Source organism: Mytilus edulis, chromosome 4 (genome assembly GCF_963676685.1).
Source record: "Mytilus edulis chromosome 4, xbMytEdul2.2, whole genome shotgun sequence".
Lineage (NCBI taxonomy): Eukaryota > Metazoa > Mollusca > Bivalvia > Mytilida > Mytilidae > Mytilus > Mytilus edulis.
The window spans coordinates 89,625,765-89,640,485 of record NC_092347.1 but is presented as its reverse complement, the minus strand read 5'-3'; the positions used below and the strand labels follow the sequence as shown (position 1 = coordinate 89,640,485).

At 30.6% G+C, this 14,721-nt stretch overlaps 1 protein-coding gene across 2 annotated transcripts; it reads right to left on the bottom strand.

The window, feature by feature from the left end:
• Nucleotides 1-5,827: 5,827 nt before the first annotated feature.
• On the bottom strand, nucleotides 5,828-14,652 carry LOC139520954 (protein prenyltransferase alpha subunit repeat-containing protein 1-like). Of its 2 annotated transcripts, none has more exons than XM_071314060.1 (7): nucleotides 14,561-14,652; nucleotides 11,750-11,919; nucleotides 11,058-11,133; nucleotides 10,145-10,249; nucleotides 9,286-9,589; nucleotides 7,670-7,896; nucleotides 5,828-6,918 (listed from the first exon to the last, which is right to left on the bottom strand). In XM_071314060.1, exons 1-7 carry the CDS (start codon nucleotides 14,629-14,631, stop codon nucleotides 6,651-6,653), a joined length of 1,221 nt encoding a protein of 406 aa, XP_071170161.1. In that variant the 5' UTR covers nucleotides 14,632-14,652; the 3' UTR covers nucleotides 5,828-6,650. The 2 variants fall into 2 exon arrangements, with proteins under 2 accessions (XP_071170161.1, XP_071170162.1); XM_071314061.1 differs by having other exon boundaries at nucleotides 6,476-6,918; nucleotides 14,548-14,635.
• Nucleotides 14,653-14,721: the final 69 nt, after the last annotated feature.

The following is a 14,721-nucleotide window of genomic DNA, read 5'->3' as shown; positions in this document are numbered from 1 at the left end:
CCTCTTTGAAACCTTTTTATTTTACCAATTTGCTGGAGATGGGTTACGCATGTATTCAGCTATTAAAAGAATAAAAATATCAACATAGAAAGTGAAACAAAGAATTCATTTTGGTGACTGATTCGATCCACAAATAAAAATCATTCTTACACAGGAAAACACGATGACAAAAATGTTTTCAACCTAGTACAATATGAAATCGAACAGAACTTGAACAGATAAATTGCATGTCTTCACTATTAGAACATGTTTATACTTATGTTTATATAAGGTTATTTGATCCTTTGCATTCTTCGGAGGTCAATCTCATCTCGATGATTATTTAGATGACGTTGAAACAAAAATACATACGAAATATTGATACATAGTATCGAGTCCATGCATTGTTAATTGTTGACTTTTTGTAATGTATATACGTTTAAGTATGTTAAATCAAACATGACAATTTAAGTCAAACCAATGAACATGAAGTTGACAGTTTGTGCCTATTCTAAGTATATACACATATTAGTGGATTCAAATGGCAGTTAATGGACATGCAGTGCAGTTATTTACATTAATGATATCTGGAATGAAACAACGCTCTCACTGCAATGGATTATTCCCTCTAATATTTTAATCAAGTGAATAAAACGTAACTTAGCATATGATAATAGGGAAATATACTCCGAATGTTATACAACCTCTGCTAGTTAAATGCTAGTAAAAGGATACAAGTGAATATGACTACATGGATCGCACGAGGGACAATGCCAGTACATACATTATGATTTAAACATTACACATTCTTTGTTATATACATATGCACATTCATGGCTCTACAATATGTCGATACCTGTATCTATGCATTGCACAAGGTCACGTTTTATCTGGCTGTTATTGACATCTTAACACTATAACCTGGAAGTTGGATGTGTTCTGAATTGTATTTTAGTCTAAGGTGCATGATGTTTTTAATAGTTGTTATTGGGAATTGAACTAACTTGTGAGTATTCTCAATTCTGGATTCAGTGTCTTTTTATTGTGGGGATGTATAAGTACCCTGCCACATCCACTCTGATAGTTTTGGTAGATGTATTTCTGATTTGTATCAATCTGATGAGTTCAGCCTTTTTCAACAGATGTTGATAGTTTTTCTAATGTTGTACATTTGAAAATGCCTGTATCAAGTCCGAAATATGACAGTTGTTTTCCATTCGTTTGATGTGTTTTATCATTTGATAAGGGACTTTCGGTTTGAATTTTCCTTAGAGATCAGTATTTTGTGCTTTTACTTTTTGGTACACCTTCAAACTAGTATAACCCCTACCACATCTTGTATGTGCCTGTCCCAAATCAGGAGCCTATGATTTAGTGGTTGTTATTTGTTGCTGTATATCAAAAAAAAAAATTCATTCATTATTTTGTACGTGAATCAGGCGTTTAGTATTCTCTTTTGAATTGTTTTACTTGGGGCCTTATATAGCTGACTATATGGTATGGGTTTTACTTATTGTTGAAGGTCATACAGTTACTTATAGTAGTTCATGTTTTGTGTCATATGTTCTCTGGTGGACACATGTTCATTCATAAATAATCATTTAAAGACACGACTATTCTGACATATTCTCTCAAAACCATGTGAAGTGGTAATATATGACTATGAAAGCATGATGCTAAAGTACAACTAGGTGATTCTGATCTTGTTGGAATTTTTTACCTTCAAGTACCTTATCAGATGAAAAATAGAAATGCTGTTCGTATAATATATTGGTGCATTTTACTTAATCTATATGTCTGATAAAAGCTTGAAGTCCTTACCACTGCAAAGTAAAATTTATTGCCATCACTATAGCTTCTTGTCATATGGCTGTCTTTATCCAATTCTTTGTTGCTATACTTTTATAAGGCGTAATAACTAAGCATTCAACATATTTCAATAAATAATTTTATTCAACAATTGATGTATTAAATTCAATAGGGTTTATAAAAACAAATGCATATTGTATTTTAATTTGTACCATTCAATCATTTATGTAATGCGCTAAAAGTAAATACCTATAAATGTTTTTAAATTATGCAAATAAAAAGAACCTTTTATTATTTGAAATTTGGGGAACAATAACATACATAAACAAATACATCGCACTAGTCAACTGCTTATTTAGGCAATAAAATATCAATAAAGGAGATGTAGTGTCATGGCAATGAATCAGTAACCCAACAACACAAACCCTATCCCCAAAAACAAAATATCTACAGGTCAACAGGAAGATGATTGTATGAATATAAAATCAGAAGAAGTTGTGGTAGGAAAATATTTGTTTATGGAACATTAATAAATTATCCTGAAATTATATATACAACTTCCCAATAAGTTGTACTGGGTGTTTTACAACTATAAAGGAGTAGGTCCAGTAAGACCCCTTTTTGGCCCCAAAATATAGCAGTTTTACAAAATTGTTAAAATGTAAACCTTTAGTTATTTATTGGACAGTAGAATGCTTCTGCTACATAAATATGGGCTGTTTTTGACAATACAATGCACATATATCCGGTACTAGCACCATTAAGTCATGCTAAATTACTGAAATCCTCATAATTCTAGCATTTTAGTTAAATTTTAGACCGTTTTCGTGTAAAACGAAAGTGGCCGCATTCGTGTTCATCCTTTATATTGAAATGTAAGTTGTACTTAATGATAAAACATAACATATATAAAGGTTGAGGATGAACACGGATGCGGCCACTTTCATTTTTACCAAAAACCATCTGAAAAGTGACATTTTTCGGCATATTAGGTAGATTTTTCATATTTGAGCTTGAATCGGATAGTTTTTAATGACTAAATCTGTTAAAATCTTTCACATAAACTAATTAATTCAAATAAGATAGACACTTAAGTGTTTAAAAAGTGGTCAAAATCTTTCGTCAGATGAACCTGAAATTTGAGGCCAAAATCGGTCCTTACCGGACCTACTCCTTTTAAAGAAAAGAAAAAAAAAATGAAAAATAAATTATCATCATTTCTGAAAATGCTGCATGAAGTCAAATGCTATCAAAATTGAAATGTGCACATTCGTTGTTATTTTAGGAATAATTAAATCATTAAAAATCCTCATTTAGCAGTAATTATATATTATCATATATATAATTTATACTTTATATGAGGGTCTGGCTGGAGTTTTCAGAATTAAAATGTCATTAAATGTGAGTTAACTTTCTTGGGTTAATCACCTTGTTGACAATGGCATGATGCTGCAATACAGTGCTTATATTGTTGTATTGGGTTGCTGTCTCATCATATAACATATATTTCATTGGATTTTTCATGTGCAAATGAATATAAATGCAATTTTAAAAGATTGTTGTGAAAAAAAATCATATTCTATTTTGTGTAGCTTTGTCTTATCTTACATGCAAATCACTGTATGAAGGATGTAAAAACAATTACTCTTGTTTTACAAGGAACTGTACCATTTATCTGAGAAAAAGTTTATAAGTAGATATAAGAAGATGTGGTTTGAGTGCCAATGAGACAAATCTCTATCCAAGTCATAATTTGTAAAAGAAAACCATTATAAGTATAGATATATCAATACAAGAAATATGAATACTAAATTGTGGAGGTTGCATTTATATATGATAGTAAGATCAGGCTTTCTTGTACATACATTATATAATGTAACATATTTAGTTATGAAATGACATTTTACATAATTTATAATAAATCATATGCAAATAAACTCATCATAGATACCAGGATTGAAATTTTATATTTGCGCCAGACATGTGTTTCGTCTACAAAAGATTCATCGGTGAGGCTCGAATCAAAAAAAGGTTAAAAAGGCCAAATAAAGTACAAGTTGACAAAAAAAGTTTTGCCCCATACAGCGAAGGTAATAATTATATATTGTGAAGATTTAAACTATGTGTACTTGTTCTTATAGTACATGTTTGGGCGTATCTTTACCTGAACTAACACGAATTAATCACACTTTTCTACATTTTGGGAAATAAAACTACAAATGTTATGCATTTTTATTGGATTGCATATGCTCTGAAATGTCAGGGCAAAACATTATTATCAATGAAAACCAATATTTTCTATTAACCAAAAGGTTATATAACAACACAATAATAAACTTGGTATAAATAATGAGATGGCATCTGTCTAATTATTGTGTTTTGAATAAGTGTTCATATATTATGTATTTAAAAAAAATACCCTCAAGCTTGGGGCAATTGCTAAACATGAAAGTGGAAAATAAAAAAATTGCATGCTGAGATTCTTGCTACTAGTAAGATGTAAATATATACTACTCTGCCAAAACAAAATGTGTCATGAACTTTGTTTCATGTACCACTTTAAAACATATGCCCTAATTTTATATAAGGGAAATAAACATTTGTTGCTTTAAATGAAATTTATCCATGCATATTATATTATAAATGTGTTCTGCAGTGTAGTGAATTTAGACAAAACAATATTTGGATAAACAGATCTATTTGCATACAAATAATCACAAGACTATAAGTCAATTCATTTTTGTTTTAAATATTTTGTATATTTTTTCTCACCTTTTATAAGTAAAATTAAATTTATCAACTCAATAACACAATTGGTCAAAATTCAAAATCACAACCATACAGAAAAGTATTATAAATATTAATTTTTTAGACTTAATAGTATATCAAAGAAACTAATATGAGGCAGGCATTACCTGTGAAAGGGGACGAAGTCTGATTTTTTTTTTATTTCAAACATATCTTAATTTCAAAACGGAAATACCTTAACGTTTCCGATTTTGGTTCTGTTGTAAGGGATTTTAGTTGTGACGTTATTTAAGTTATGACGTCATGTGCAATGTAAACAAAGAAACGCTATCATAAGGTAATGTTTTTTCATATCATGGAATTATTAAAAATGAAATTGATATTGCGTTCCTTCCTATTTTATACTAGACTGATAAATATATATTTTACTCAAACTTTCATGCAAACGAGACCGGGAAAAGGTAGTACATTGTAGATTTCTGCGCAGATGCGGGAATTCAAAACATGACATAAAAAAATTGAACGATTTTGAGTTCATTAGTACAATGAAAATTTCAGGAAATTTTCCCTATTTTATTATTATTTTTTTTTTATTGAATTTTCTACTGTTATTGGGGACTTCGTCCCCATATGAATTCATATAATGAAATCTGAAATCAAAACTAGATTATTCAATTTACTTCCACGTTCCTTCACAAAATGAAAAATATAATGCATAAATCAAAACATCACATGACTAAATTCAATGTTATTCCTGAATATTTGTTTGCAAAACTGTCATGAATAAAACGAGTATTAGTTCTTAAAACTTTTGTCATTAAATTGTCCTATTTGATAATAATAATGACTGATAACAAAAATAAATACATGTTCAGAAATATTCTTACACAATATTACAATAAGTAACAACAGCTTCCACCCAACCATGTGTCTACATACTAATTTAGCAGCTAAAAATACCCAGATATCTTTTATGTTCAGCAATACATTTTTATTGTTAAAGTTTACTGTTTGAGAAATTTTATAAAAGTAACTGCCTACCAAACATGGCCAGAACAGTGAAATATAATAAAACATTTGATACAAAATATACACAAATTTGCTAGACAGTATTACTGGTGAATAAGTGTACTCTAAGGATAGCATTCAATACTCATTTATGCATATACTACATTAGATGTATTTACAGTTTTGGGTATTTAGGTGAACTTGCTCTGACTGACCATCAAACTAGTTCAGAATAACCTTCTGACATCACACAACAACTACTTTTTGATTTGGACACCAAATGTTTTTATTTTGATACAAAATTTTGTTGGAGCTTGTGTAGCTATAACTAATTGCAGAAAAATGTGCATACAAGTGTAAATACATCTATATTTCAAGGGAACGTTGGCATGGTATGATTGTTTGTTTACTAATAGGCCTAAATAGGGTAAAGTTTCCACTTATAATGCATACAAACAATTACAAGACAGAGTAACACAACAGTTCAACACCTTCAGTCAGTTCTACAACATAAAAGTTCATCCTTACATTGTGTAAATGATCCAAGCAATACCAAGACATAGGTACGGTATCTTTATTGCTATTTTTATGGTTCATTGATATTTCTATGGGATCATTTCCAGTCTAATGCTACTAGACTGAGATCATTTTTTCATTTGATAAGGGTGAGAACAGATTGATGTCATAAGCCAATATTATTGATGATGCCTCAAGGGGAGATAACTATATTGAATTTGATAGGACAATTTGTGTTTTTAATTTTTGAGAATATCAAACCAGTGACCCTCTCTTACTATTTAATATTTCAAAGCATCTATGAGATGCAATGTTCTCATTGAATATTAACCAATTCTATCCTTCAAACTTTCCTTAATACGTAAAATTGAAGTTCCCCTATATACATGATATAAGCAAAATGAAATAACTGTGATTTCTTTAATATCAATGTATTTAAACGAAAAAAACAAGGTCAGTTACCCAGTTTTTATATTTAAATTACAAAATCTATCATTGATCACACAAAAATGAATGAATCAACAGTAATCTTTTTATCCAGTTTGTATTCAGTTCTGTAACAAGATTTCCAACGATCTTTACAACTGGTATTAGCTCTCCAATGACCTTGAAAATTTTTGTATCCAGTCAATGTATTTCTGTGCCAAAGTTTTATGAAATTTATCTTTACTGATTAAATCACTTTTTGTAACAGTGTCTATTTCTTTAAGAAGAAGTACTTGTCTCTCATTTTCCAGTTTTGTTTTCTTTTGGCTAATGTTCAACACAATATCATCTTCATATTCATGTTGTGGATGAAATAGTTCTACTAAGGTACCCGCTGAGTAACTCTGACAAAGATTCTGGAATATATATCTCCTGAAACAAAAATATCAAAATCTAATAAAATTTAAATTCAAATACTAACAACATCAATTATCAAATACTGTGGATTCATTATTATTTGATGAATATTTTTTTTGTTTGTATTTGGAGAGTACAGGTGAACCACAAATTTAAATGTCCACAGACCTTATATTTATTTTCTGTAGGCTGTTATGCAAACTTTTGTAAAACCTTGAAATCAAATAACAAAGAAAATACATTTTTTTTTCTTATTCCACAAAAATTGGTTCCCACAAAAATAAATGAATCCACAGTATCAATGAGATAGAAATGAAGGCAAACATTTTTTCTCCAGAAGCTAGGTCCGACAATTTTTTGTCATCATTTTAACTTTTTTATTTCTTCAATGATAAAAAGAGCAAGTACAATGTTTGTCTCACCATTCAACAGTAAAATATTCATAAATCAGTTTTGAAACCACTGTATATTAATAACTTGTATCTCTTTTTTGATTTTTTTTTGAAGAATTATTCAGATGTTGCTGAATCTTAAAGTTAGCTGGTGTAAGTTTCTATTTATGAATTTGTAGCAAACAAGAAGTTACAAACATTGTAATTGTTAGTACATCCCAACTTGTGATTAAAAGTATCGTAAAACAATAAGTAAGTGCCTGGGAAACAAAAATTTTAAACCGAAACTATTGCAGACATTTCAGGTTCTTTAGAACATGTAGAATGAGCAATTGTCATTCCAGAGAGCCTCACCTCCATCATAACAAACCTACCTATGGTACCAGAGAGCTTCATGCCCTTCATAACATTTGATCAGATCTGTAGTTGTAGCAAGTTCTTTCTGTATTAAATGTTTATAACAGACAGAAAATTGTTCCTTCAGATCTATAGACTGTTTTTGTAAACTTGTCAATAAAAATTGTCTATAATGAAAACCACTATGGTCAGAGATGTGTTTAGATACCCAGCTTTCAGTCGTATGTAGTTCACCAAATAAGACCTGTAACATAAAAAATATTTTTGATAATTGACAATTATGTTCCTGTTTTACATGTTTTGGAGAATGTTTTTAAGTTTAAGTAGCACTGCTAAATAGGTTCATGTATTTCATACAATAAATTGTTTTCTTTTGATACATAGTTTCATGTATTTCTTACTATTGTAAATTCAAATTATAGGTTCACATATTCTGTGCAATACGTTATTTTCGTTTGACAAACATGCAATCATATTTTCTTATATACATACATTATTCTCTTTGATACACAAGTTAATGTTTTTTATGCAATAAAATGAATAAATTATTTTCCTTTGACACACATGTAAATGTATTTCGTGCAGTTAATTACATTTTTTATGTACATAGGTAAGGTTCATCAATTTCATGCAATAAATTGTTTTCCATTAACATGTAGGTTGCATGTATGTGTCTATAATATTTATGCTGTTAAGGGGGTTCGCGGGTCTAAATCATTTATATAAGATTTCTCTATAGTTTTCTATAAATGAACTTTATCTTATAGTTAATAGAAAAATAAAATAAACAAGAATGTGTCCAAAGTACATGGATGCCCCACTCGCACTATCATTTTCCATGTTTTATGGACTTTGAAATTGGGTAAATATCTGATTTGGCATTAAAATTAGAAAGATTGTTTTATAGGGAACATGTGTACTAAGTTTCAAGTTGATTGGACTTCAATTTCATCAAAAACTACCTTGACCAAAAACTTTAACCTGAAGCGGGACGAACGAACGAACGGACGGACGGACGGACGAACAAACGAACAGAGCCACAGACCAGAAAACATAATGCCCCTCTACTATCGTAGGTGGGGCATGAAAAGTTGGGTCCCCGTTCATTTGCGCTCACAATCTGCCTTCGAAAGAAGCATACATTTTTGTAAAGGTGTTTTTTTTTCTGTTGAAGTAATAGGAGAAATAAAGGTAATATCGAAATAAAAAAAAGAAATTTATTACAGAAATCGCTAAAATTTTACAATTATTTAGTTTAAGTACAGCTTATGTGGAAATTATATTAAAAAAGATAGGTCACAGATAAGTTGAAAGATATTTCAATTTTAGAGCCACAAAATGGCATTTTTCCACCAAAGGGAGATAATTTGGAACTTTTTCAATGATGTATACATTTTGAAAGTCATCTGGGGCCAACACGAATTGATTGTTTTGAATGATTTTTGTACCATATGATAAAGTAACAACTACAAAAGGAAATAAACAAATTTTGTAATGAAAAACAAATGTTTGATTTTTTTCTGAAATTTTTATACCCTCGAGCCTCCTTAATGAACAGTTGTGTTAACATAACCAAAGTGATACATCATGTTAAAATCTTGTAAAATATACACATCAGAAAATGGTATCTTACCTGTAGTGAACAATTTAAGCAATGTTTAACAACCCATATCCTATGACTCCAAGCATTATAATTTGAAGGATATTTATCACTAGCTTTTTGACAGTTTCTGAGTTCTTTAAATGCATGTTCTTGGAAGTCTGGTTGCTTTAATGAAGGATCAACATTAAATCCGTTCTGTACATTGGGATCTAAGTTGACATCTATAGCGTCCATATTAACAAAATTATTGTACATATTAACACTACTATTACTAACAGTACTCCCACTGCTGTTGGCTAGGCATGAATCTACCAAGGTCGTGAATAACCATTTCCTGTAAACAGAAATCACAAAAGGTCATCTACACAACCACTTATAAACAAATTTTATTATATGCTAACTATTTACACCATACTTTAGTTTATCTTTATCTACAATTTCATGAGAATTCTTTTGGCTTATGAAGTTTGTGTTTTTTTTCTTCAAATATTTTCAAGTACTTCTTTTATAGTGAACATCCTACAATGTTTGTGATTAAAAAATTTTCATATTCCTTATCAACCAATTAATTTGAAATTTTGTCTTATTCTTTTTATTTGACATTCTACAAATGTTCTATGTGAAGGCTGAATTGTGAGAGGGGGGATAACTCATGAAAATTCAGTTATTTGGAAAGAAACATCCTGCTGAATAATATTTTTACTTTTCACTGAATGAAAGTTTTGAGTTAAACATTGAGTTCAATGGAAATCTTCAACTCTAAGATATTCTATTCCCCTATTTTAAATTGATCTTGTCATCTGTAACTGAAGTTTATAAATGTTTTTGAATGTTATTGTTACTTGTGACAGGTTAGTGGACTTTTAGCTCTTTGTTTATTTATCTATACCTGTGACTGAAAGTTTCTGGACTTTTGGGGTGCTTTCCCAGTACCAATGCTCCAAGTTTCAAATCATCTGCTACTGATAGGTCACCATTCTCTATTAATTCTTTTCTGTAATACAAAAGTATTGCTCTATTAATTTGTTTTCTCAGTTTAATTGTTTTAGATTTTTCAAATGCCTTTTATTGCAGACAATATGGTATGGGGTTTTCTCATTGTACAAGATGTACGGTTGGCTATAATTGCTTTCATCCTTTTCTTTTGGATTTTGGTGGATATTGGTCAGATTGGCAATCATACCTGATCTCCTTGTTGTTATATTGCATGCAATCTAAATCATGAAAAGGTCTTTGCTATATACAATAATGTATAGCACTAACATATTATACCATGACCATAAAGAAAGTGACATGCTTTAAGTTCAAGGTGAATAGAAACCAATATGAAGTGAATGCAAGGAGAGAGGGTTTTACAAACAATACTTTCTATGCAACATATTACACTATTTCATTTTGGGCAACTTTTGTTAGAGGAAAAACAAGGGCCTGGGATAAATCATTTATTTTCAGAGTGGTCAGCTTTACACATACTTATGTTTTACTTTTATCAACTCAACCACATACAATGTAATTTACCTTTTACCATAAATGCATGGCTTTATTTTTTTTACAGTAAAATTGTATCTCCCTCTTTGCAATTTTAAGCATAAAACAGTACAATATAATTTGGATAGCTGAATTAAAAAAAAATGGTAGAAGTACACTCCATTCTAGGGACTTTATTTGAAGACTCAAAATTGAAGGGCAATATTAGCGGTGCCTGCCCAATAATATGAAAAAAAATTTTATTTTGAAGAAATGTATATATAAATGATTATATTTAATTGCTTAATTGATTTAATGATTATTTCAAACCCTACCTGATGTTCCATGCAGTAGAACAATCTGGATTGACTAACACTATTGCTCTAGTTAGATTTATTAAATCCAATTGACCTGTAAAACATAAACAAGTAAAATATAATACACTCATTTTAGCTGGCAACATTTTGTTACCTACATGTATTCTGACATTGGACTTGATATTCTTTCATTTCTTTTAAACTGTGTTTAACTGTGCATATTGCTGTGTGTTTGTTTATTCTATGTTGGCTCTAAATCCAGAGGTAAAAGGGGAGGATTGAGATTTCACAAAACAAGTTTCTTTTTGCACCAGTCCCAAGTCACCAGCCTCTAGCATTTGTAAGTCTTGTACCTTTTTTTATTTAGTTCATTTAAATATTTTGGAATTGAGTGTGACATCTATTTTCACTGAACTAGTTTACATTTTTTGTTTAGGGGTCACCTGAAGGCTGCCTCCTGTACAGGATTTTCTTGCTGTGTTGAAGACCCATTGGTGGCCTTGAGTTGTTTTCTGTTCTTTGGACAGGTTGTTGTCTCTTTGAAACATTGCCCATATCCTTTCTAATTTTTATATTTAACAGCCAATATTTAATGATGCATTAAAATAAAGAAATTGATATCTAAACCATGCATTTGGCATTGACTTTTATTCTTGATTTTCTAAACTAAACTAAATGAATAACTGAGATGGTATTGCGTGTAGTTTTACCTAAGAATTTGGCATTAACTTCTTTCATCCTCCATGTCATCAGTGTATTGTAGGCATAATGATGAAGAATTTTGACACTCCACATCTCAAGTCCAAGTTTATGGTCTTGTAGAATGAGTGGACTTCGGTTGTGTTTGGGTTCCAGTACTGGTAGAAAGTCATATTCATCACTGTAAATAATTCAAAATGTAAATGTTATAATATATTATATAATATGCATGCATGGCTTCCACATTTTGTGTTCTAATGATGTTTTATCCAGACAAAATCATTCACGATACTGAGTCACTTAGTGTTAATTTTCAATAACTTAGTGGAAAGGTATATATGAAATTCAAAGTGAGGGGCTTTGGTTAATAACTTCCTTTCATATTCATGTTCAGCTACATATATGGTTCATGCATAGACTTTTCACATATAGTTTGGGCCCCCATTTTTCAAAATCCTGGATATGTATCTGAAACAACTTCCTTGGCTATTTCCTTTGAAGTTCAACACGTCTGTATGTTATTATACATTTTGTAGATGTGATAATGAGCAGATAAGTGACAAAGTGCAAACTATTGTTTGCTATTGTTTGACAGTTGTTGGGCAATCTTGAACAGCAAAGTCGATTAAAACAACCTACTATTCTTAAGTAGGGATTCCAATGAGGGTGACGTGCAATTTGAGGTCAGTGAAAAGTTAATATCATTTCAAAGTTTTAATGATCATTTAAAATGATTCCAAAGTCATTTTAACAAGATGCAAATTGTGTGCAGTTACAAATATATACATGTACATGTTTAGAAAAAATTCTTGAAAAATAGAAGTAAAATCCAAAGCAACATCCAAAAAGTAAAAGATATAATCTATTCTCAATTGAAACTCATAAAGCAACGTTACATCACATGTAAATACAGGGAAATGACACAAAGACCTTACAAAGAACAATGTATCCTGATGCTACAAAAATTGTATATATCAAAAAAGACATAATTTGCAAATGTGAAATTTTAAAAGTAACAATAAATACATATGACCAAAAAAAAATACTATAGTGGTCTGCAATATCCGTATTATAATGATGGGTCCCTGTCCTGAAATACAATGCAGCAATTTCAGAAGTGACTATATAGCTATAATGAATTCTTATTGTCAGATACTTTGTGTAATCTTACCCAGTGCTTAATATTTAATTAGAACCAGGATTTGTGTAGTAAAAAGGTTCTTACTATAAGTATTATGATTAAGACATTACATTCTATTCTCTGTTTTTTTAAATTGATAATCAAGCCTTAAAAGTCAGCAGGAATTGTTATTTTAATGTCTTTATCATGTGTAACATATCCTCTCCTTTCACAGCAGATGGATGTACGTCATTCTGACAAAATGACTTTTTGTTGTAAAATATTCTTTCTCAAAACAAACTCTCAATATCTTTAGGTCTTTTCACCACTGAACTCACTGCACACCGCCGAACAGCCCAAAAATTATATTATTTTATCTTTTATCATTATAAATGTGACCTTAATCATGTTAATATAATAATTTAGTTATTAATTCAACAAAATATTAGATTGATAAAACCAAACATCTAAATCAAACATTTAACATAATATTTTTTTATAGGAGAGTACAATGTGTATATAATATAAAGAACAATTTGAAAAAGTATATGCTAGCAGTCTCTGGGACCAGGAACATATATTAACTGATAGATATATACTGTTCCCAGCTGGGACCCACATCTCCAAAAACACATACAACAGCTAGAAATGGTCCAAAGTAGAGCAGCCAGATTCATCAGACATGAGTATTCTCAAGACCCAGGCATAGTAACATCTTTATTAGAGAACCTAAAACTACCACAACTACCATGACTATAGGAGAGACGAAAAACATCATGTTTACTCCTTTTTCACAAAGTAATCCACCAACTTATTGCAATTCCAATTCCAGAATACTTGACACCACCAGCAAGAATGATGCGTCAATTCCATCAACGGCGATTTGTCAGATTAGGATCAAGTTCTGAACAAAGAAAACATAGCTTCTTCGTAAGAACCATCACAAATTGGAATGAACTACCGCATTTATTGCTGTCTAGTCTATTGGACATTGACGACTATGAAGCATTCAAGACCAACCTCATAGCACACAGATATCTGTAAATCAGCACACAAATGTTTTTATCTGCCTTGGCACCTGTGCATATGATTTTAATTAGGCAGCAACCATTTGATTTTCTGGGGGGGGGCTATGGTTTTTTTTGGAAAAAAAAGTTTGTTTCCAGTTTTTGGAGAAAAAAATAATTTGTTTTTGATTCTGAGAAAAAAAAATTGTTTGTTTCACCCTCAGCTGCCACTATATGTAATGCTAAAATTGAAAGAAAAAAATTGTTTTCGACCTGTCGCGAAAAAAATAGATTGTTTTTCGCCGCAGGCGAAAAAAAAAGTTTGCACAGATAAAAAAACCATAGCCCCCCCCAGAAAATCAAATGGTTGCTGCCTTAAAAGAGCACATTTTGGATGACACAACTTTAAATTTTAACATATTACAGATTACCCATATAGATGTATAGGTGTGGCCGAATCGACCGTGTCCGAAACGACCTTAACGATATGGTTAATAACTCTCAGGACATTTCGGCCACATAAGTTATGTGGCCGAAATGTCCCGAGAGTTAAGACATAATATCTTAATAATTTCTTTGTTTACATCTGTTTTTATGAAGAATTTGGTTCAATGCAAGCTTTCTCAATGAAATTACATCGCCTATTGAAATGCCAAACTGTTCGAAATGGGGCTTAATTTACAGTTTTTAATTACATCTCGGGGTCCTTCCGAAATACGCTGTTTAAATCTGAAAGTAGGCGACATCCTCTGCTGTCAGACGACATTTTGGATTTTTTGTTATGATCACGTGATGTCGCACAAAAAGATAATATACTGTTCTTTTTATTATTATTTTGTATTTTGAACGCCAAATA

Bases quoted from the DNA above. Each gene is read 5' to 3' on its own strand.
- LOC139520954 (XM_071314060.1), bottom strand. From the start codon at position 14,631: ATGTCGTCTGACAGCAGAGGATGTCGCCTACTTTCAGATTTAAACAGC. The intron at 11,920-14,560 runs GTAATTAAAAAC...AATTATTTACAG, and splicing joins TTTCGGAAGGACCCCGAGAT to TGATGAATATGACTTTCTAC. The intron at 11,134-11,749 runs GTAAAACTACAC...TATGTTTTACAG, and splicing joins AGTTAATGCCAAATTCTTAG to GTCAATTGGATTTAATAAAT.